General features: G+C 62.0%; 1 protein-coding gene across 1 annotated transcript; it reads right to left on the reverse strand.

Annotated features, from left to right (window-relative positions):
• Positions 1-109: 109 nt before the first annotated feature.
• Positions 110-18,283, reverse strand: BLVRB (biliverdin reductase B). The gene is made up of 5 exons (XM_090130077.1): positions 18,129-18,283; positions 8,383-8,544; positions 5,540-5,629; positions 5,310-5,441; positions 110-780 (listed from the first exon to the last, which is right to left on the reverse strand). Exons 1-5 carry the CDS (start codon positions 18,208-18,210, stop codon positions 620-622), a joined length of 627 nt encoding a protein of 208 aa, XP_089986203.1. The 5' UTR covers positions 18,211-18,283; the 3' UTR covers positions 110-619.
• Between the last annotated feature and the right edge of the window lie 7,192 nt (positions 18,284-25,475).

A 25,475-nucleotide genomic window follows, 5' to 3' on the forward strand; every position in this document is an offset into this window, starting at 1 on the left:
TCCCCCCGATGTCCCCACAATGTCCCCCAATGCCCCCACGGACGTCCCCGCGACGTCCCCCCGATGTCCCCCCAATGTCCCCACGTTGTCCCCCAATGCCCCCACGGATGTCCCCCAAATGTCCCCACGGATGTCCCCCCCAATGTCCCCCTGATGTCCCCCTGATGTCCCCCAAATGTCCCCACAATGTCCCCCTGATGTCCCCACAATGTCCCCCAATGCCCCCATGGATGTCACTGCGATGTCCCCATGGATGTCCCCCATGATGTCCCCCTGATGTCCCCCAGTGCCCCCACGGATGTCCCTGCAGTGTCCCCCTGATGTCCCCGCAGTGTCCCCACGGATGTCCCCCCAGTGTCCCCCCGATGTCCCCCCGATGTCCCCACAATGTCCCCCAATGCCCCCACGGACGTCCCCGCGACGTCCCCACGGATGTCCCCCCCGATATCCCCCTGATGTCCCCACGATGTCCCCCAATGCCGTGACGTCCCCACGGATATCCCCCCAATGTCCCCCCGATGTCCCCCCGATGTCCCCACAATGTCCCCCAATGCCCCCACAGACGTCCCCACGATGTCCCCACGGATGTCCCCCCCGCTGTCCCCCCGCTGTCCCCCCCTCAGTCGTAGTGCCCGCACACGTAGACGCTCTTCCCATCGAACTCGGCGGTGCTGAGGCAGCGCACGAGGAAATGCGCCAGGTCGGCCGTGGAGATGACACGAGAGCCACCACAAGTGCCACCAACTGTCACCTCGTAGGCCTCCGTCAGCGGTTTGTCATCTGCGTGGGGACATGCAGAGGGTCAGCGGCTCCGTCCCAGCTCAGCCCACGTCACCGCGGAGGGTTGGGGACATCAAATGGGACAGTGGCACCACCTGACGTCACCCAATGTCACCAATTGCCCCCAATGTACCCATTGTCCCCAATGTCCCCATTGACCCCATTGACCCCATTGTCCCCAATGTCCCCATTGACCCCAATACCCCCATTGACCCCAATGTCCCCATTGACCCCATTGTCCCCAATGTCCCCATTGACTCCAGTGTCTCCAATGCCCCCATTGCCCTCATTGACCCCAATGTCCCCATTGACCCCATTGACCCCAATGTCCCCATTGACCCCAGTGTCCCAAATGCCCCCACTGCCCCCATTGACCCCAATACCCCCAATGCCCCCACTGACCCCAATGCCCCCAATGCCCCCATTCACCCCAAAGCCCCATTGACCCCAATACCCCCAATGCCCTCACTGACCCCAATACCCCCATTGACCCCAATGCCCCCATTCACCCCAAAGCCCCCACTGACCCCAATGCCCCCATTGTCCCCAGTGCCCCCATTGTCCCCATTGACCCCAATGCTGCCATTGACCCCAATGTTCCCAAAGCCCCCAATACCCCTATTGACCCCAATGCCCCCAATAGCCCCACAGACCCCAATACCCCCATTGACCCCAATGCCCCCAACCCCCCATTGACCCCAATGCACCCATTGACCCCAAAGCCCCCACTGACCCCAATGCCCCCAATACCCCCATTGACCCCAATACCCCCATTGATCCCAATGCCCCCAATGCCCCCAATACCCCCAATACCCCACAGACCCCAATACCCCCACTGACCCCACTGCCCCCATTGACCCCAATGCCCCCATTGACCCCAATACCCCCAATGCCCTGATTGACCCCAATGTCCCCATTGACCCCAATGTCCCCATTGACCCCACTGCCCCTATTGACCCCAATGCTCCCAAAGACCCCAATGTCCCCACTGACCCCACTGCCCCCAATGCCCCCATTGACCTCACTGACCCCAATGCCCCCAACACCCGCAATGCCCCCATTGTCCCCAATGCCCCCAATGCCCCCATTCACCCCAATGCCCCCACTGACCCCAATGCCCCCAATGCCCTCATTGACCCCAATGCCCCCATTGTCCCCAATGACCCCAATGCTGCCATTGACCCCAATGTTCCCAAAGCCCCCAATACCCCTATTGACCCCAATGCCCCCAATACCCCCACAGACCCCAATACCCCCATTGACCCCAATGCCCCCAAGCCCTCATTGACCCCAATGCACCCATTGACCCCAAAGCCCCCACTGACCCCAATGCCCCCAATGCCCCCATTGACCCCAATGCCCCCAATGCCCCCACTGATCCCAATACCCCCAATACCCCCATTGACCCCAGTGCACCCATTGACCCCAATGCCCTGAAGCCCCCATTGACCCCAGTGCACCCATTGACCCCAATACCCCCAATGTCCTCACTGACCCCAATACACCCAATACCCCCACAGACCCCAATACCCCCATTGAGCCCAATGCCCCCAATGCCCCCACTGACCCCAATACCCCCAATGCCCCCACTGATCCCAATACCCCCAATACCCCCATTGACCCCAGTGCACCCATTGACCCCAATGCCCCCAATGCCCCCATTCACCCCAAAGCCCCATTGAACCCAATACCCCCAATGCCCTCACTGACCCCAATACCCCCACTGACCCCAATGCCCCCAATGCCCTCATTGACCCCACTGACCCTAATGCCCCCACAGACCCCAATACCCCCAATACCCCTACTGACCCCAATGGCCCCAAAGCCCCCACTGACCCCAATACCCCCACAGACCCCAATGCCCCCAATGCCCCCATTCACCCCAAAGCCCCATTGACCCCAATACCCCCAATGCCCTCACTGGCCCCAATACCCCCACTGACCCCAATGCCCCAATGTCGCCATTGACCCCTATAACCCCATTCCCCCCACTGACCCCAATGCTCCCAATGCCCCCATTCACCCCAAAGCCCCCACTGACCCCAATACCCCCCCAGACCCCAATACCCCCACTGACCCCAATACCCCAATGCCCCCAATGCCCCCAATACCCCCATTGACCCCAATACCCCCAATGCCCCCACAGACCCCAATACCCCCACAGACCCCAATACCTCCAATACCCCCACAGACCCCAATTCCCCCAATGCCCCCATTGACCCCAATGCCCCCAATGGCCCCACTGACCCCAATACCCCCACTGACCCCAATGCCCCCAATGCCCCCATTGACCCCATTGACCCCAATGCCCCCAATACCCCCAATACCCCCATTGACCCCATATCCCCCACTGCCCCCATTAACCCCAATGCCCCCAAGCCCCCATTGACCCCAATGCCCCCTATACCCCCAATGCCCCCAATGCCCTCATTGACCCCACTGACCCTAATGCCCCCACAGACCCCAATACCCCCAATACCCCTACTGACCTCAATACCCCCAATGCCCCCCTGACCCCAATACCCCCAATACCCCTACTGACCCCAATACCCCCAATGCCCCCACTGACCCCACTGACCCCAATGCCCCCATTCACCCCAAAGCCCCACTGACCCCAATACCCCCAATGACCCCAATACCCCCAATGCCCTCATTGACCCCAATACCCCCAATGCCCCCAATGCCCCCAATGCCCCCATTGACCCCAATGCCCTCACTGACCCCAATACCCCTATTGACCCCAATGCCCCCACTGACCCCAATGCCCCCATTGACCCCAATACCCCCATTGACCCCAATACCCCCAATGCCCTCATTGACCCCAATACCCCCAATGCCCCCAATGCCCCCAATGCCCCCAATGCCCCCATTGACCCCAATGCCCTCACTGACCCCAATACCCCTATTGACCCCAATGCCCCCACTGACCCCAATGCCCCCATTGACCCCAATACCCCCATTGACCCCAATACCTCCATTACCCCCACAGACCCCAATACCCCCAATGCCCCCAATGCCCCCAATGCCCTCATTGACCCCACTGACCCTAATGCCCCCACTGACCCCAATGGCCCCAATGCCCCCACTGACCCCAATGCCCCCAATAGCCCCACAGACCCCAATGCCCCCAATACCCCCACAGACCCCAATTCCCCCAATGCCCCCATTGACCCCAATACCCCCACTGACCCCAATACCCCCACTGACCCCAATACCCCCATTGACCCCAATGCCCCCAATACCCCCAATGCCCTCATTGATCCCAATAGCCCCAATACCCCCATTGACCCCAATACCCCCACCGACCCCAATACCCCCAATACCCCCACTGACCCCAATGCCCCCAATGCCCCCACTGACCCCAATACCCCCATTGACCCCAATGCCCCCAATACCCCTACTGACCCCAATACCCCCACTGACCCCAATGCCCCCAATACCCCCATAGACCCCACTGCACCCATTGACCCCAATGCCCCCCAATACCCCCTATGCCCCCACTGACCCCACTGCCCCCAATGTCCCCATTGACCCCAATACCCCCAATGCCCCCACAGACCCCAATACCCCCATTGACCCCAATACCCCTACAGACCCCAATACCCCCAATACCCCCACTGCCCCCAATACCCCCACAGACCCCAATGCCCCCAATACCCCCACAGACCCCAATTCCCCCAATGCCCCCATTGACCCCAATACCCCCAATACCCCCAATGCCCCCAATGCCCCCAATGCCCTCATTGACCCCACTGACCCTAATGCCCCCACAGACCCCAATACCCCCAATACCCCTACTGACCCCAATGGCCCCAATGCCCCCACTGACCCCAATACGCCCAATACCCCCATTGACCCCAGTGCACCCATTGACCCCAATGCCCCGAAGCCCCCATTGACCCCAATGCACCCATTGACCCCAACACCCCCAATGCCCCCACTGACCCCAGTGCCCCCAATACCCCCACTGACCCCAATGCGCCCATTGACCCCAATACCCCCAATGCCCCCAATGGCCCCACTGAGCCCAATACCCCCACAGACCCCAATACCCCCAATGCCCCCAATGCTCCCAATGCCCTCATTGACCCCACTGACCCCATTGTCCCCAATGACCCCAATGCTGCCATTGACCCCAATGTTCCCAAAGCCCCCAATACCCCCATTGACCCCAATGCCCCCAAGCCCCCATTGACCCCAATGCACCCATTGACCCCAAAGCGCCCACTGACCCCAATGCCCCCAATACCCCCATTGACCCCAATACCCCCACTGACCCCAATGCCCCCAATACCCCCACTGACCCCAATACCCCCAATGCCCCCACTGACCCCAATACCCCCACTGACCCCAATACCCCAATACCCCCACAGACCCCAATACCCCCAATGCCCCCAATGCCCCCATTGACCCCAATACCCCCATTGACCCCAATGCCCCCAATGCCCCCATTGACCCCAATGCCCCCATTCACCCCAAAGCCCCCACTGCCCCCAATACCCCCCCAGACCCCAATACCCCCACCTCACCCGCGATGTGGGGCGGCATCACAGCCACGTACTGCAGCCCAGCCTCGCTCAGCACCGCGTGCATCCGCGCGTGGTCCTCCGTCAGCGCCCGCAGCCTCGGGGGCACCTTGTCCGGATCCCATAACAGGAAGGCTGGGGGGGGGGGGGGGGACACCTTATTGTCACCCCCACCCCAAATCTCCTGGTGTCACCGTGTGTCCCCCCCCCCCCCCCCCCCCCCTGGATCGTACCAGACAGACACGCCACCACTTTGCGCACGCCGTGCTCCTTCATGGCCGCCACGATGTTGCGGGTGCAGTCAGACAGGACGGTGGTGGGGGCTGCGGGGCAGCGGGGGGTATGGGGGCAGTGGGGTCAGTGGGGGATATGGGGGCAGCGGGGGATATGGGGGCAGTGGGGGATATGGGGGCAGTGGGGGCATTGGGGTTATTGGGGTCAATGGGGGATATGGGGGCAGTGGGGTCAATGGGGTCAGTGGGGTCAATGGGGGCAGTGGGGTCAGTGGGGGATATGGGGTCAGTGGGGGCATTGGGGGTATTGGGGGCAGTGGGGGATATGGGGGCAGTGGGGTCAATGGGGTCAGTGGGGGATATGGGGGCATTGAGGGATATGGGGGCAGTGGGGGATATGGGGGCAGTGGGGTCAGTGGGGGATATGGGGGCAGTGGGGGATATGGGGTCAATGGGGGATATGGGGTCAGTGGGGGCATTGGGGGCAGTGGGGTCAGTGGGGGATATGGGGGCATTGAGGGATATGGGGTCAGTGGGGGATATGGGGGCATTGGGGGATATGGGGGCAGCAGGGGATATGGGGGCAGTGGGGGATATGGGGTCAGTGGGGGATATGGGGTCAGTGGGGGCATTGGGGTTATTGGGGTCAATGGGGGATATGGGGTCAGTGGGGTCAATGGGGACAGTGGGGGCATTGGGGTCAATGGGGGCATTGGGGGATATGGGGTCAGTGGGGTCAGTGGGGGTATTGGGGGATATGGGGTCAGTGGGGGATATGGGGTCAGTGGGGGCATTGGGGGTATTGGGGGCAGTGGGGGATATGGGGGCAGTGGGGGATATGGGGGCAGTGGGGTCAATGGGGTCAGTGGGGTCAGTGGGGTCAATGGGGTTGGCGGGGTCAGTGGGGGATATGGGGTCAGTGGGGGATATGGGGTCAGTGGGGGATATGGGGGCATTGGGGGTTATGGGGTCAGTGGGGGCATTGGGGTCAATGGGGGCTTTGGGGGATATGGGGTCAGTGGGGGCATTGGGGGTATTGGGGGCAGTGGGGGATATGGGGTCAGTGGGGGATATGGGGTCAGTGGGGGCATTGGGGGCAGTGGGGGATATGGGGGCATTGGGGGCATTGGGGGCATTGGGGTCATTGGGGGTATTGGGGGATATGGGGCCAGTGGGGTCAGTGGGGTCAGTGAGGTCAATGGGGGCTTTGGGGTCAGTGGGGTCAGTGGGGGCATCGGGAGAGTTGGGGTTAATGGGGATATTGGGGTCAGTGGGGGATATGGGGGCATTGGGGGATATGGGGGCATTGGGGGATATGGGGGCATTGGGGGATATGGGGCCAGTGGGGTCAGTGGGGGCAATGGGGGCATTGGGGTCAGTGGGGTCAGTGGGGGCAATGGGGGCTTTGGGGTCAATGGGGTCAGTGGGGGCAGTGGGGGCAATGGGGGTATTGGGGGGCAGTGGGGGATATGGGGGCATTGCGGGATATGGGGGCAGTGGGGGATATGGGGTCAGTGGGGTCAATGGGGTCAGTGGGGTCAGTGGGGTCAATGGGGTTGGCGGGGTCAGTGGGGGATATGGGGGCATTGGGGGATATGGGGGCAGTGGGGGATATGGGGTCAGTGGGGGATATGGGGTCAGTGGGGGCATTGGGGTCAATGGGGTGAATGGGGTCAGTGGGGTCAATGGGGGCACTGGGGTCAGTGAGGTGAATGGGGTCAGTGGGGTCAGCGGGGTCAGTGGGGGATATGGGGGCAGTGGGGACATTGGGGGTATTGGGGTCAATGGGGGCATTGGGGGATATGGGGTCAGTGGGGTCAGTGGGGTCAATGGGGGCAGTGGGGGCACTGGGGTCAGTGGGGTCAGTGGGGGTATTGGGGGATATGGGATCAGTGGGGTCAATGGGGGTATTGGGGTCTATGGGGACAATGGGGTCAATGGGGGCATTGGGGTCAACAGGGTCTGTATGGGATCACTGGGGTCTATGGGGTCTATGGGATCTGTGGGGTCTATGGGGTCTATGGGGTCTATGGGGTCTATGGGATCACGGGGGTCTATGGGGTCTATGGGGTCTATGGGATCACGGGGGTCTATGGGGTCTATGGGGTCTATGGGATCTATGGGGTCTATGGGATCACTGGGGTCTATGGAGTCTATGGGGTCTATGGGGTCTATGGGATCACTGGGGTCTATGGGGTCTATGGGGTCTATGGGGTCTATGGGATCACTGAGGTCTATGGAGTCTATGGGATCACTTGGGACTATGGGGTCAATGGGGTCTATGGGATCACGGGGGTCTATGGGGTCTCTGCGGTCTATGGGATCTATGTGGTCTATGGGATCACTGGGGTCTATGGGGTCTATGGGGTCTATGGGATCAGTGGGGTCTGTGGGGTCTATGGGGTCTATGGGATCAGTGGGGTCTGTGGGGTCTATGGGGTCTATGGGATCACGGGGGTCTACGGGATTTATGGGGGTCTATGGGGTCTATGGGGTCTATGGGATCATTGGGGTCTATGGGGCCTATGGGGTCTCCATGGGATCACTGGGGTCTATGGGATCACGGGGGTCTATGGGGTCTATGGGGTGTATGGGGTCTATGGGGTCTATGGGGTCTATGGGATCACTGGGGTCTATGGGGTCTGTGGGATCACTGGGGTCTATGGGATCACTGGGGTCTATGGGGTCTATGGGGTCTATGGGATCTATGGGATCACTGGGGTCTATGGGGTCTATGGGGTCTGTGGGATCTATGGAGTCTATGGGGTCTATGGGGTCCACGGGTCCCCACGTGACCACAGGACAGACGGCCGCACATCCGGGCATTTCCCCCCCCCCCTCACCGATGTCCCCGCGCGTCCCCAACGTGACGATGACGGCGCGCTGCCCCCTGACGGCGTCGCTGACATCGGCGGCGCGCAGCGCGTCCCCGCGAAGCACCCGGCAGCGCGCGGCGTCGGGCGGCAGCAGCGCCGGGTTCCGAACCAGGACCGACACCGAGAAACCTGGGGGGGGGGGGGGGATTGGACCGGGCTGGGGGGCGCCGAACCGGACCGTGGGACCCATAGAAACCAACCGGGTCACATAGAAACGTGTGGGACCCATAGAAACGAACCGGGACCCATAGAAACGAACCGGGACCCATAGAACTCAACCGGACCCATAGAAACGTGTGGGACCCATAGAACCCAACTGGGACCCATAGAACTGAACTGGGACCCATAGAACCGAACCGGGACCCATAGAAACGAACCGGGACCCATAGAAACATGTGGGACCCATAGAACTGTGTGTGACCCATAGAACTGAACTGGGGACCCATAGAACCGAACCAGGACCCATAGAAACGTTTGGGACCCATAGAACCAAACCGGGACCCATAGAAACGTGTGGGACCCATAGAACTGAACCAGGACCCATAGAACCGAACCGGGACCCATAGAAACGTGTGGGACCCATAGAAACGAACCGGGACCCATAGAACCATGTGGGACCCATAGAACTGAACTGGGGACCCATAGAACCGAACCGGGACCCATAGAACCGAACCGGGACCCATAGAAACGAACCGGGACCCATAGAACCGTGTGGGACCCATAGAACTGAACTGGGGACCCATAGAAACGAACCGGGACCCATAGAACTGAACCGGGACCCATAGAACCGTGGGTGACCCATAGAAACGAACCGGGGACCCATAGAACCGAACCAGAGACCCATAGAACCGAACCGGGACCCATAGAACCGTGGGTGACCCATAGAACTGAACTGGGGACCCATAGAACCCAACCGGGACCCATAGAAACGTGTGGGACCCATAGAAACGAACTGGGACCCATAGAAGGGTGTGGGACCCATAGAACTGAACTGGGGACCCATAGAAACGAACTGGGACCCATGGAACCCAACTGGGACCCATAGAAATGAACCAGGACCCATAGAACCGAACCAGGACCCATAGAACCGTGTGGGACCCATAGAACCCAACTGGGACCCATAGAAATGAACCAGGACCCATAGAACCCAACTGGGACCCATAGAACCGAACCGGGACCCATAGAACCAAACCCTGGGACCCATAGAACTGTGTGGGACCCATAGAAACCAACCGGGACCCATAGAACCGTGTGGGACCCATAGAAACGAACCGGGACCCATAGAACTGAACCAGGACCCATAGAACCGAACCGGGACCCATAGAACCCAACTGGGACCCATAGAACTGTGTGGGACCCATAGAACTGAACTGGGACCCATAGAACCGTGTGGGACCCATAGAAACGAACTGTGGGACCCATAGAACTGAACCCTGGGACCCATAGAACCGTGTGGGACCCATAGAAACGAACCGGGACCCATAGAAAAGAACCGGGACCCATAGAGCCGTGTGGGACCCATAGAACTGAACTGGGGACCCATAGAACCGAACCGGGACCCATAGAACTGTGTGGGACCCATAGAAACGAACCGGGACCCATAGAACCCAACCGGGACCCATAGAACCGAACCGGGACCCATAGAACTGTGTGGGACCCATAGAAACGAACCGGGACCCATAGAACCGAACCGGGACCCATAGAAACGAACCGGGACCCATAGAATGGAACCAGGGGACCCATAGAACCACTGTGTGACCCATAGAACCGAACCGGGACCCATAGAACTGAACCGGGACCCATAGAACCGAACTGTGGGACCCATAGAACTGAACAGGGGGACCCATAGAACCGAACCATGGGACCCATAGAATCGAAATGGGGGACCCATAGAACCACTGCGTGACCCATAGAACTGAACCGGGACCCATAGAACCGAACCGGGACCCATAGAATGGAACCAGGAGACCCATAGAACCACTTTGTGACCCATAGAACCGAACCATGGGACCCATAGAACTGCTCCTGCCCCACAGAACTGAACCGTGGGACCCATAGAACCGTGTGTGACCCATAGAACCGAACCGGGGGACCCACAGAACTGCTTTGTGTGCCCCATAGCGGCTGTGTCTGCCCCACAGAACTGCTCCTGCCCCATAGAACCAAACCATGGGACCCATAGAACTGGGTGTGACCCATAGAACCGAACCAGGGACCCACAGAACCGCTCCGTGTGCCCCATAGCGGCTGGGTCTGCCCCATAGAACTGCTCCTGCCCCATAGAACCGAACCATGGGACCCGCAGAACTGCTCCTGCCCCATAGAACCAAACTGAGGGACCCATAGAACAGCTCCGTGTGCCCCATAGCGGCTGGGTCTGCCCCATAGAACTGCTCCTGCCCCATGGAACCGAACCGGGGGACCCACAGAACCATGTGTGACCCATAGAACCGAACCGGAGGACCCATAGGACCGAACCATGGGACCCATAGAATCAATATTTGGGACCCACAGAACCGAACCACGGGACCCACAGAACTGCTCCTGCCCCATAGAACTGAACCATGGGACCCACGGAACCACTGTGTGCCCCATAGAACCGAACCGTGGGACCCACAGGACTGCTCCTGCCCCATAGAACCAAACCGGGGGACCCATAGAACTGCTCCTGCCCCACAGAACCAAACCATGGGACCCATAGAACTGGGTGTGACCCATAGAACCGAACCATGGGACCCACAGAACCGCTCCGTGTGCCCCATAGCGGCTGGGTCTGCCCCATAGAACTGCTCCTGCCCCATAGAACCGAACCATGGGACCCACAGAACTGTGTGTGACCCATAGAACTGAACCGGGACCCATAGAACCGAACTGGGACCCATAGAAACGTGTGGGACCCATAGAACCCAACTGGGACCCATAGAACTGAACCAGGACCCATAGAACCGAACCGGGACCCATAGAAACGAACTGGGACCCATAGAACCCAACCGGGACCCATAGAACCGTGTGGGACCCATAGAAACGAACCGGGACCCATAGAACCCAACCGGGCCTCATAGAAACGTGTGGGACCCATAGAACTGAACTGGAGACCCATAGAACCAAACCGGGACCCATAGAACTGAACCATGGGACCCATAGAACCGAACCGGGACCCATAGAACTGTTTGTGACCCATAGAACCGAACTGTGGGACCCACAGAACCACTCCGTGTGCCCCATAGCAGCTGTGACTGCCCCACAGAACCAAACCAGGGGACCCATAGAACCGCTCTGTGTGCCTCATAGCGGCTGTGTCTGCCCCATAGAACTGCTCCTGCCCCATAGAACCGAACTGTGGGACCCATAGAACTGCTCCTGCCCCATAGAACTGAACCATGGGACCCACGGAACCACTGTGTGACCCATAGAACCAAACCGGGGGACCCATAGAACTGCTCCTGCCCCACAGAACCAAACCATGGGACCCATAGAACTGGGTGTGACCCATAGAACCGAACCGGGGAACCCACAGAACCGAACCGGGGAACCCACAGAACCGCTCCGTGTGCCCCATAGCGGCTGTGTCTGCCCCATAGAACTGCTCCTGCCCCATAGAACGAACTGCGGGACCCACAGAACTGCTTTGTGTGCCCCATAGCGGCTGTGTCTGCCCCATAGAACTGCTCCTGCCCCATAGCACTGCTCCTGCCCCATAGCGGCTGTGTCTGCCCCATAGAACTGCTCCTGCCCCATAGCACTACTCCTGCCCCATAGCGGCTGTGTCTGCCCCATAGCACTACTCCTGCCCCATAGCACTGCTCCTGCCCCATAGCGGCCCCACACACCCCACAGGGCTCCCGCTGTCCCCATAGCAACTGTGGGGCGGATGCAACCCCTGTGGGGCCCCATAGCGACTCCACCCACCCCATATCAGCCCCAGCCGCCCCATATCAGCCCCAGCCGCCCCATAGCGGCCCCTATCAGCCCCATAGCGGCCCCTATCAGCCCCACACAGCTCCCTGTGCCCCACAACTGGGATCTCCTGCCCCACGGAGGGCCTCCCAACCCCATAAACCACCCCAACCCCCATCAGAGGACCCCACAACCCCCCCCCTTGTGACCCCATAACCCCATGCCCCCCCCCCACAACCCCATAAGACCCCCCACGACCCCATAGAACCAGCTGGGACCCCATAGGACCCCCCCATGACCCTTTAAGACCCTATAGGACCCTCCATGACCCCATAGGACCCCATAGGACCCCCCCACAACCCCATAAGACCCCTTAGGGTCCCCCTACGACCCCCTACCACCCCATAAGACCCCCCCACGACCCCCTACGACCCCCTAGGACCCCATAAGACCCCTTAGGACCCCCCCACGACCCCATAGGACCCCATAAGACCCCCTAGGACCCCCCCACGACCCCATAGAACCAGCTGGGACCCCATAGGACCCCCCCATGACCCTATAAGAGCCTATAGGACCCCATAGGACCCCCCCACGACCCCATAAGACCCCCTAGGATCCCCCCACGACCCCCTAGGACCCCCTACGACCCCATAGGACCCCATAAGACCCCCCACGACCCCATAAGACCCCCTAGGACCCCCCCACGACCCCATAAGACCCCATAGGACCCCATAGGACCCCCCACGACCCCATAGGACCCCATAGGACCCCATAGGACCCCCCCACGACCCCATAAGACCCCATAGAACCCCATAAGACCCCATAGGACCCCCCACACGACCCTATAAGACCCCCTAGGACCCCATAAGACCCCCTAGGATCCCCCTACGACCCCATAGGACCCCCCCACGACCCTATAAGACTCCATAGGACCCCCTAAGACCCCATAGGACCCCATAGGACCCCATAAGACCCCCCCACGACCCCCTACGACCCCATAAGACCCCATAGGACCCCCCACGACCCCATAGGACCCCATAAGACCCCATAGGACCCCATAAGACCCCCCCACGACCCCCTACGACCCCATAAGACCCCATAGGACCCCCCACGACCCCCTACGACCCCATAGGACCCCATAGGACCCCCTACGACCCCATAAGACCCCATAGGACCCTATAAGACCCCCCTACGACCCTATAAGACCCCATAGGACCCCCCACGACCCCATAGGACCCCATAAGACCCCCCCTCGACCCCATAAGACCCCCTAGGATCCCCCTACGACCCCCCCACGACCCCCTACGACCCCATAGGACCCCATAAGACCCCATAGGACCCCATAGGACCCCATAGGGCCCCCCTACGCCCCCCTACGACCCCCCTGCGACCCCATAAGACCCCATAGGACCCCATAAGACCCCCTACGACCCCATAGGACCCCCCCACGACCCCCTACGACCCCATAGGACCCCATAGGACCCCCCATGACCCCATAAGACCCCATAAGACCCCCTACGACCCCATAGGACCCCATAGGACCCCATAGGACCCCCCCACGACCCTATAAGACTCCATAGGACCCCCCCACGACCCCCTACGACCCCATAAGACCCCATAGGACCCCATAAGACCCCCTAGGACCCCCCTACGACCCCATAAGAGCCCCCCACTACCCCATAGGACCCCATAGGACCCCATAAGACCCCATAGGACCCCATAGGACCCCCCCACGACCCCCTACGACCCCCCTGCGACCCCATAAGACCCCATAGGACCCCATAAGACCCCATAGGACCCCACACAACCATATAAGACCCCCTAGGACCCCATAAGACCCCATAGGACCCCCCTACGACCCTATAAGAGCCCCCCACGACCCCATAGGACCCCATAGGACCCCCCCATGACCCCCTATGACCCCATAGGACCCCATAAGACCCCCCTACGACCCCATAGGACCCCATAGGACCCCATAAGACCCCATAGGACCCCATAAGACCCCTTGGGACCCCCCCACGACCCCCTACGACCCCATAAGACCCCCCCACGACCCCATAAGACCCCATAAGACCCCCCCTCGACCCCATAAGACCCCCTAGGACCCCATAAGACCCCATAGGCCCCCCCACGACCCCATAAGACCCCATAAGACCCCATAGGACCCCCCACGACCCCATAAGACTCCATAGGATCCCATAAGACCCCCCCACGACCCCATAAGACCCCATAGGACCCCATAAGACCCCCACACGACCCTATAAGACCCATAGGACCCCATAAGACCCCCTAGGACCCCCCACACGACCCTATAAGAGCCCCCCACGACCCCATAGGACCCCATAGGACCCCCCCACGACCCCATAAGACCCCCTAGGACCCCATAAGACCCCCCCCACGACCCCCTACGACCCCATAGGACCCCATAGGACCCCCACACGACCCCATAAGACCCCCCCCACGACCCCCTACGACCCCATAAGACCCCATAGGACCCTATAAGACCCCCCTACGACCCCATAAGACCCCATAGGACCCCATAGGACCCCATAAGACCCCATAAGACCCCCCCCCACGACCCCATAGGACCCATAGGACCCCATAAGACCCCCCCTCGACCCCATAAGACTCCATAGGACCCCATAGGACCCCCCATGACCCCATAAGACCCCCTAGGATCCCCCTACGACCCCATAGGACCCCCCCACGACCCTATAAGACTCCATAGGACCCCATAGGACCCCATAGGACCCTATAGGACCCCCTAGGACCCCATAAGACCCCATAGGACCCCATAGGGCCCCCCTACGACCCCCTACGACCCCCCATGACCCCATAAGACCCCCTAGGACCCCATAAGACCCTATAGGACCCCCTAGGATCCCCCCACGACCCCCTATGACCCCCCACGACCCCATAAGACCCCATAGGACCCCCTAGGACCCCCCACGACCCTATAGGACCCCATAGGACCCCATAAGACCCCCCCTCGACCCCATAAGACCCCCTAGGATCCCCCTACGACCCCATAGGACCCCATAGGACCCCATAGGACCCCCCCACGACCCCATAAGACCCCATAGGACCCCATAGGAGCCCCCTACGACCCCCTACGACCCCATAGAACCCCATAGGACCCCATAGGACCCCATAGGACCCCCCACACGACCCTATAAGACCCCATAGGACCCCATAAGACCCCCCCCACGACCCCCCACGATCCCATAGGACCCCATAAGACCCCATAAGACCCCCCACGACCCCATAAGACCCCATAGAACCCCATAAGACCCCCCCACGACCCCATAGGACCCCATAGGACCCCATAGGACCCCATAAGACCCCATAAGACCCCCCCCACGACCCCATAGGACCCATAGGACCCCATAAGACCCCATAGGACCCCCCACGACCCTATAAGACCCCATAGGCCCCCCCACGACCCCATAGGACCCCATAAGACCCCCCCTCGACCCCATAAGACCCCATAGGACCCCATAGGACCCCCCATGACCCCATAAAACCCCATAGGACCCCATAAGACCCCCTAGGATCCCCCCACGACCCCATAGGATGCCATAGGACCCCATAAGACCCCCCCACGACCCCATAGGACCCCATAGGACCCCATAAGACCCCATAGGACCCCATAGGACCCCCCACGACCCCATAAGACCCCCCTACGACCCCCATAAGACCCCCCAACGACCCTATAGGACCCCATAGGACCCCATAGGACCCCATAGGACCCCCCCACGACCCCATAAGACCCCTTAGGACCCCATACGACCCCCTAGGACCCCATAAGACCCCATAAGACCCCATAGGACCCCATAAGACCCCCACACGACCCTATAAGACCCATAGGACCCCATAAGACCCCCTAGGACCCCCCCACGACCCCATAAGACCCCCCCTCGACCCCATAAGACCCCCTAGGATCCCCGTACGACCCCCCCACGACCCCCTACGACCCCATAGGACCCCATAAGACCCCCTACGACCCCATAGGACCCCATAGGACCCCATAGGATCCCCCCACGACCCCCTACGACCCCATAGGACCCCATAGGACCCCCTACGACCCCATAGGACCCCCCACGACCCCCTACGACCCCATAGGACCCCATAAGACCCCATAAGACCCCCCCTCGACCCCATAAGACCCCCTAGGATCCCCCTACGACCCCATAGGACCCCATAGGACCCCCTAAGACCCCCCCACGACCCCATAAGACCCCATAGGACCCCATAGGACCCCCCCACGACCCCATAAGACCCCTTAGGACCCCCCCACGACCCCCTACGACCCCATAGGACCCCATAGGACCCCATAGGACCCCCCCACGACCCCCTACGACCCCATAGGACCCCATAGGACCCCCCACGACCCCATAGGACCCCCCCACGACCCCCTACGACCCCATAGGACCCCATAGGACCCCATAGGACCCCCCATGACCCCATAAGACCCCATAAGACCCCCTACGACCCCATAGGACCCCATAGGACCCCATAGGACCCCATAGGACCCCCCCACGACCCTATAAGACCCCATAGGACCCCATAAGACCCCATAAGACCCCATAAGACCCCATAGAACCCCATACGACCCCCTACGACCCCATAGGACCCCATAGGACCCCATAGGACCCCCCATGACCCCATAAGACCCCATAAGACCCCCTACGACCCCATAAGACCCCCTACGACCCCCTAGGACCCCATAGGACCCCATAGGACCCCCCATGACCCCATAGGACCCCATAGGACCCCCCCACGACCCCATAAGACCCCATAAGACCCCCTAGGACCCCATAAGACCCCATAAGACCCCCCCCACGACCCCATAAGACCCCCTAGGACCCCATAGGACCCCATAAGACCCCCCCACGACCCCATAAGACCCCATAAGACCCCCTAGGACCCCGTAGGACCCCATAGGACCCCATAGGACCCCCCCACGACCCCCTACGACCCCCTAGGACCCCATAGGACCCCATAGGACCCCATAGGACCCCCCCACGACCCTTTAAGACTCCATAGGACCCCCCCACGACCCCCTACGACCCCATAAGACCCCATAAGACCCCATAAGACCACATAAGACCCCATAGGATCCCCGTACGACCCCCCCACGACCCCCTACGACCCCATAGGACCCCCCCACGACCCGCTACGACCCCATAGGACCCCCACGACCCCATAGGACCCCATAGGACCCCCTACGACCCCCCACGACCCCATAGGACCCCATAGGACCCCATAAGGCCCCATAAGACCCCATAAGACCCCATAGGACCCCATAAGACCCCATGACCCCATAAGCCCCCCTCGGACCCCGTAGGATCCCCCCACGACCCCATAGGACCCCATAAGACCCCCCCCACGACCCCCTACGACCCCATAAGACCCCATAAGACCCCCCCACGACCCGCTACGACCCCATAGGACCCCCACGACCCCATAGGACCCCATAGGACCCCCTACGACCCCCCACGACCCCATAGGACCCCATAGGACCCCATAAGGCCCCATAAGACCCCATAAGACCCCATAGGACCCCATAAGACCCCATGACCCCATAAGCCCCCCTCGGACCCCGTAGGATCCCCCCACGACCCCATAGGACCCCATAAGACCCCCCCCACGACCCCCTACGACCCCATAAGACCCCATAAGACCCCCCCACGACCCTATAAGACCCCATAGGACCCCATAAGACCCCATAGGACCCCATAAGACCCCATAGGCCCCCCCACGACCCCATAAGACCCCATAGGACCCCATAGGACCCCCCCACGACCCCCCCTCACCCTCCTGCAGCGCCCTTTTCAACGTCTCCCTTCCGCTCCTCCCGGTGGCTCCGAACAGCGCCACGCTCCTATCGCGATCCATCGCGATCCGGCCGGCAAACCGCGACCGTGGTGAAAACACGACTGTGCCCAACACCGTCGCACGACGGCACCGCCCCCCCCCCGCCCCCCCCCCCCCCCCGTTTTTGCACCGCCCCGCAACCAAACGCCGCCCTTTGACCCCCCCGCCTTTGCACGGCCCCGTTTGCACGACGCCGCTCGTGCACCCCGGCTTTGCACGACTCCATTTGCACGCCCTGCTTTGCAAACCCCCCTCCCCCCCCGCTCGTGCACCCCCCCTCGTTGCACGCCCGTTTTGCACGCCTCCCCCCCCTCCCCACCCCACCCCGTCTTTGCACGGCCCCGTTTGCACGACGCCCCTCGTGCACCCCCCCTTTGCACCCCCCCTTTGCACGGCCCCCTTTGCAGGACTCCGCTTGTGCACCCCCTCTTTACACACCCAGTTTGCACGGCCCCGCTTGTGAACCCCCGCTTTGCACAGCCCCACTTTGCACGACCCCACATGTGCACCCCCACTTTGCACACCCAGTTTGCATGATCCCACTCGTGCACCCCCACTTTGCACCCCCACTTTGCACGACTCCATTTGCACGCCTCGCTTTGCAAACCTCCCCCCACGCTTGTGCACCCCCCTCATTGCACGCCCCATTTGCACGCCTCCCCCCCCCTCCCCGCCCCACCTCCGGCTTTGCATGGCCCCATTTGCACGACGCCACTCGTGCAACAGCCCCGTTTGCACGGCCCCACTCGTGCACTCCCTCCTTGCACCCCTAATTTGCCCACCCCCCTTTGCACGACCCCACTCGTGCACCCCCTCTTTACACACCCAGTTTGCACGGCCCCGCTTGTGAACCCCCACTTTGCACGGCCTCCTTTACGCAACCCCACTTGTGCACCCCCAATTTGCACACACAGTTTGCACGATGCCGCTTGTGCACCCCCACTTTGCACGGCCCCACTTGTGCACTCCCTGTTTGCACCCCCACTTTGCCCACCCCCCTTTGCACGACCCCACTCGTGCACTCCTTCTTTGCACCCCAGCTTTGCACGATGCCACTCGTGCACCCCCTCTTTGCACGACTCCATTTGCACGCCCTGCTTTGCAAACCCCCCTCCCCCCCCGCTCGTGCACCCCCCCTCGTTGCACGCCCGTTTTGCACGCCTCCCCCCCCTCCCCACCCCACCCCGTCTTTGCACGGCCCCGTTTGCACGACGCCCCTCGTGCACCCCCCCTTTGCACCCCCCCTTTGCACGGCCCCCTTTGCAGGACTCCGTTTGTGCACCCCCACTTTGCACTGCTCCCTTTGCACGACCCCACTCGTGCATCCCCCATTTGCACACCCAGTTTGCACGACCCCACTCGTGCACCCCCTCTTTACACACCTAGTTTGCACGGCCCCGCTTGTGAACCCCCGCTTTGCACCCCCTCTTTGCACGACTCCATTTGCACGCCCTGCTTTGCAAACCCCCCTCCCCCCCCGCTCGTGCACCCCCCCCTTGTTGCACGCCCATTTTGCACGCCCCCCCCCCCTCGCCCTCCCCCAAGCTTTGCACGGCCCCGTATGCATGACGCCACTCGTGCACTCCCTCCTTGCACCCCTGCTTTGCACGGCCCCCTTTGCACAACCCCGCTTGTGCACCCCACATTTGCTCCACCCAGTTTACACGACCCCACTCGTGCAAACCCCATTTGCACACCCAGCTTGCACGACCCTGCTCGTTCAGCCCCGCTTTGCACACCCAGTTTGCACAGCCCCACTTGTGAACTCCCCCCATTTGCACGGCCCCCTTTGCACGACCCTGCTTGTGCACCCCCGCTTTGCACACCCAGCTTGCACGGCCCCACTTGTGAACCCCCGCTTTGCACGGCCCCCTTTGCACGACCCCACTTGTGCACTCCTTCTTTGCACCCCAGCTTTGCACGATGCCACTCGTGCACCCCCACTTTGCACGACTCCATTTGCACGCCCTGCTTTGCAAACCCCCCTCCCTCCCCGCTCGTGCACCCCCCCCTCGTTGCACGCTCGTTTTGCACGCTTCCCCCCCCTCCTCGCCCTCCCCCCAGGTTTGCACGGCCCCGTTTGCACGGCCCCACTCGTGCACCCCCACTTTGCACCCCCGCTTTGCACGGCCCCCTTTGCACGACCCCACTCGTGCACCCCCTCTTTACACATCCAGTTTGCACAGCCCCACTTGTGAACCCCCGCTTTGCACGGCCCCCGTTGCACGACGCCCCCCGACCCCATAAGGCCCCATAGAATCCTATAGACCCCCCCCAGCCCCATAGGACCCCATAGCCCCCCCCCCATAGGACCCCCCCCAGCCCCATAGCATCCTATAGACCCCCCCCGACCCTATAGCCCCCCCCAGCCCCATAGAATCCTATAGACCCCCCCCAACCCCATAGGACCCCATAGCCCCCCCCCAGCCCCATAGCATCCTATAGAGCCCCCCCAAAACCCCATAGAGCCCCATAGAATCCTATAGACCCCCCCCGACCCCATAGACCCCCCAGCCCCATAGCATCCTATAGACCCCCCCCCCGACCCCATAGAACCCCATAGAATCCTATAGAGCCCCCCCCGTCCCCATAAGGCCCCATAGCGCCCCCCAGCCCCATAGAATCCTATAGACCCCCCCCCAGACCCCATAGGATCCCATAGCCCCCCCCAGCCCCATAGCATCCTATAGAGATCCCCCAATACCCCATAAAACCCCATAGAATCCTATAGAGCCCCCCCCGACCCCATAAGGCCCCATAGAATCCTATAGACCCCCCCCCCCAGCCCCATAGGACCCCATAGAATCCTATAGCCCCCCCCCCCGACCCCATAGGACCCCATAGCCCCCCTCCAGCCCACAGCATCCTATAGACCCCCCCCCCGACCCCATAGAGCCCCATAGAATCCTATAGACCCCCCCGACCCCATAGGACCCCATAGCCCCCCCCAGCCCCATAGCATCCTATAGAGACCCCCCCTCCGGCCCCATAGGACCCCATAGCCCCCCCCAGCCCCCCCCCAGCCCCATAGCATCCTATAGAGCCCCCCCAAAACCCCATAGAGCCCCGTAGAATCCTATAGACCCCCCCCCGACCCCATAGGACCCCATAGCTCCCCCCAGCCCCCCCCCAGCCCCATAGTATCCTATAGACCCCCCCCCCCCCAGCCCCATAGAGCCCCATAGAATGCTATAGACCCCCCCGACCCCATAGGACCCCATAGCCCCCCCCCAGCCCCCCCCCAGCCCCATAGAATCCTATAGAGACCCCCCCGACCCCATAGGACCCCATAGCCCCCCCTCCCAGCCCCATAGAATCCTATAGAGCCCCCCCAAAACCCCATAGAGCCCCATAGAATCCTATAGCCCCCCCCGACCCCATAAGGCCCCATAGAATCCTATAGACCCCCCCCCCAGCCCCATAGAGCCCCATAGAATCCTATAGCCCCCCCCGACCCCATAAGGCCCCATAGAATCCTATAGACCCCCCCCCCAGCCCCATAGAGCCCCATAGAATCCTATAGCCCCCCCCCCCGACCCCATAGGACCCCATAGCCCCCCTCCAGCCCCACAGCATCCTATAGACCCCCCCCCCGACCCCATAGAGCCCCATAGAATCCTATAGACCCCCCCGTCCCCATAAGGCCCCATAGCCCCCCCCAGCCCCATAGAATCCTATAGAGACCCCCCCGACCCCATAGGACCCCATAGCCCCCCCCCAGCCCCCCCCTGCCCCACAGCATCCTATAGACCCCCCCCCGACCCCATAGAGCCCCATAGAATCCTATAGACCACCCCCGACCCCATAGGACCCCATAGCCCCCCCCCAGCCCCATAGAGCCGCATAGAATCCTATAGACCCCCCCCAACCCCATAGAGCCCCATAGAATCCTATAGACCCCCCCCGACCCCATAGGACCCCATAGCCCCCCCCCAGCCCCATAGCATCCTATAGAGCCCCCCCAAAACCCCATAGAGCCCCATAGAATCCTATAGACCCCCCCCGACCCCATAGAGCCCCATAGAATCCTATAGACCCCCCCCGACCCCATAGCCCCCCCCAGCCCCATAGCATCCTATAGACCCCCCCCCCGACCCCATAGAGCCCCATAGCATCCTATAGACCCCCCCCGACCCCATAGCCCCCCCCAGCCCCATAGCATCCTATAGACCCCCCCCCGACCCCATAGGACCCCATAGCCTCCCCCCAGCACCATAGCATCCTATAGAGATCCCCCAATACCCCATAAAACCCCATAGAATCCTATAGAGCCCCCCCCGACCCCATAAGGCCCCATAGAATCCTATAGACCCCCCCCCAGCCCCATAGAGCCCCATAGAATCCTATAGCCTCCCCCCGACCCCATAGGACCCCATAGCCCCCCCCCAGGCCCCCCCCCCAGCCCCATAGCATCCTATAGACCCCCCCCGACCCCATAGAGCCCCATAGCATCCTATAGACCCCCCCCGACCCCATAGGACCCCATAGCCCCCCTCCAGCCCCACCCCCAGCCCCATAGAATCCTATAGACCCCCCCCAACCCCATAGGACCCCATAGCCCCCCCCCAGCCCCATAGCATCCTATAGAGCCCCCCCAAAACCCCATAGAGCCCCATAGAATCCTATAGACCCCCCCCGACCCCATAGACCCCCCAGCCCCATAGCATCCTATAGACCCCCCCCCCGACCCCATAGAACCCCATAGAATCCTATAGAGCCCCCCCCGTCCCCATAAGGCCCCATAGCGCCCCCCAGCCCCATAGAATCCTATAGACCCCCCCCCAGACCCCATAGGATCCCATAGCCCCCCCCCCCAGCCCCATAGCATCCTATAGAGATCCCCCAATACCCCATAAAACCCCATAGAATCCTATAGAGCCCCCCCCGACCCCATAAGGCCCCATAGAATCCTATAGACCCCCCCCCCAGCCCCATAGGACCCCATAGCTCCCCCCAGCCCCCCCCCCAGCCCCATAGCATCCTATAGACCCCCCCCCCCAGCCCCATAGAGCCCCATAGAATGCTATAGACCCCCCCGACCCCATAGGACCCCATAGCCCCCCCCAGCCCCATAGCATCCTATAGAGACCCCCCCCTCCGGCCCCATAGGACCCCATAGCCCCCCCCAGCCCCCCCCCAGCCCCATAGCATCCTATAGAGCCCCCCCAAAACCCCATAGAGCCCCGTAGAATCCTATAGACCCCCCCCCGACCCCATAGGACCCCATAGCTCCCCCCAGCCCCCCCCCAGCCCCATAGTATCCTATAGACCCCCCCCCCCCCAGCCCCATAGAGCCCCATAGAATGCTATAGACCCCCCCGACCCCATAGGACCCCATAGCCCCCCCCCAGCCCCCCCCCAGCCCCATAGAATCCTATAGAGACCCCCCCGACCCCATAGGACCCCATAGCCCCCCCTCCCAGCCCCATAGAATCCTATAGAGCCCCCCCAAAACCCCATAGAGCCCCATAGAATCCTATAGCCCCCCCCGACCCCATAAGGCCCCATAGAATCCTATAGACCCCCCCCCCGACCCCATAGCCCCCCCCAGCCCCATAGAATCCTATAGAGACCCCCGCCCAAAACCCCATACGACCCCCCCCCAATAATTAACCCCCCCACATGGTCCCATCCATCCTCTTCATCATCAACCAATTAATAGATTTCTTTTAATTGGGGGGGGGGGGCGAAGAGGGGGGGGGTTGGAGAGGCGCCTCCCATTGGCTGCGACCGCCGTCGGGGGGGGGGGGGACGACGGGACCCCCCCCATAATTAATCCCCCCCCCCATAATTAATCCTCCCCCCCCCCCCCCACCCCAGCCCTCCTTTAGCTCCCATCCATCCTCTTCATCACCAACCAATTAACAGATTTCTTTTAATTGGGGGGGGGGGGCGAAGAGGGGGGGGGTTGGAGAGGCGCCTCCCATTGGCTGCGACCGCCGTGGGGGGGGGACGACGAGACCCCCCCCATAATTAATCCTCCTCCCCCCATAATTAATCCTCCCCCCCCCCCCCCAGCCCTCCTTTAGGTCCCATCCATCCTCTTCATCATCAACCAATTAATAGATTTCTTTTAATTGGGGGGGGGGGGCTTGGAGAGGCGCCTCCCATTGGCTGCGACCGCCGTCGGGGGGGGGGGGACGGGACCCCCCCCATAATTAATCCCCCCCCATAATTAATCCTCCCCCGCCCCCCCCCCCACCCCAGCCCTCCTTTAGGTCCCATCCATCCTCTTCATCATCAACCAATTAATAGATTTCTTTTAATTGGGGGGGGGGGGGGCTTGGAGAGGCGCCTCCCATTGGCTGCGACCGCCGTCGGGGGGGGGGGGACGGGACCCCCCCCATAATTAATCCCCCCCCATAATTAATCCTCCCCCGCCCCCCCCCCACCCCAGCCCTCCTTTAGGTCCCATCCGTCCTCTTCATCATCAACCAATTAACAGATTTCTTTTAATTGAGGGGGGGGGGCGATGGGGGGGGGGGGGGGGGTTGGAGAGGCGCCTCCCATTGGCTGCGACCGCCGTGGGGGGGGGGGGGGGACGGGACCCCCCCCAATAATTAACCCCCCCCCAATAATTAACCTCCCCCCAGCCCTCCTTTAGGTCCCATCCATCCTCTTCATCATCAACCAATTAATAGATTTCTTTTAATTGGGGGGGGGGGGGGGTTGGAGAGGCGCCTCCCATTGGCTGCGACCGCCGTGGGGGGGGGGGGCGCGGGGGGGGGGCGGAGCTCCGAATCCGCGGCCGGGCGGCTCCGAAGCGGCGGCGGCGGCGGAGCTTCACCCTCCCCCCCCCCCCCCCCCCCGCTTTTCCCCCCCCCCCAAAAAAAAAACCAACCCCCCCCACATCCTACGACCCCCCCCCCCCGGTAAGTCAACCCCCCCCCCCCCCATCCTCATCCCCATCAAACGCCCCCCCCGCCGGTTTGGAAGAATAATAGGAGCCCCCCCCCCACCTTTCATCAGCATCCCGGTGCGCATCGCTGCGGGGGGGTCGCCCGTTTTTTTTTTTGGGGGGGGGGCGATGCTCGCATCCCATTGTTGGAATGGGGGGCGGGTGGGGGGGGGGGCTGGGAATGGGGCGTTATGAGGGGGGGGGGGGTCAAGGTGACCGCTGGGTGGGGGGGGGGGGAAAGGGGGGGGTTTATGGGATGCTGGGGGTGGGGGGGGGGGGAAAGGGGGGGGATGGGGGGGGGGGTTTGTAGGATGATGTGAGGGGGGGGGTTTGGGGGGGGCTTTATGGGGTTTGGGGGGGTTCTGGAGGATGTTATGGGGGTGGGGGG

Source organism: Phasianus colchicus, chromosome 38 (assembly GCF_987193195.1).
Source record: "Phasianus colchicus chromosome 38, bPhaCol1.hap1.1, whole genome shotgun sequence".
Taxonomy (NCBI): Eukaryota; Metazoa; Chordata; class Aves; order Galliformes; family Phasianidae; genus Phasianus; species Phasianus colchicus.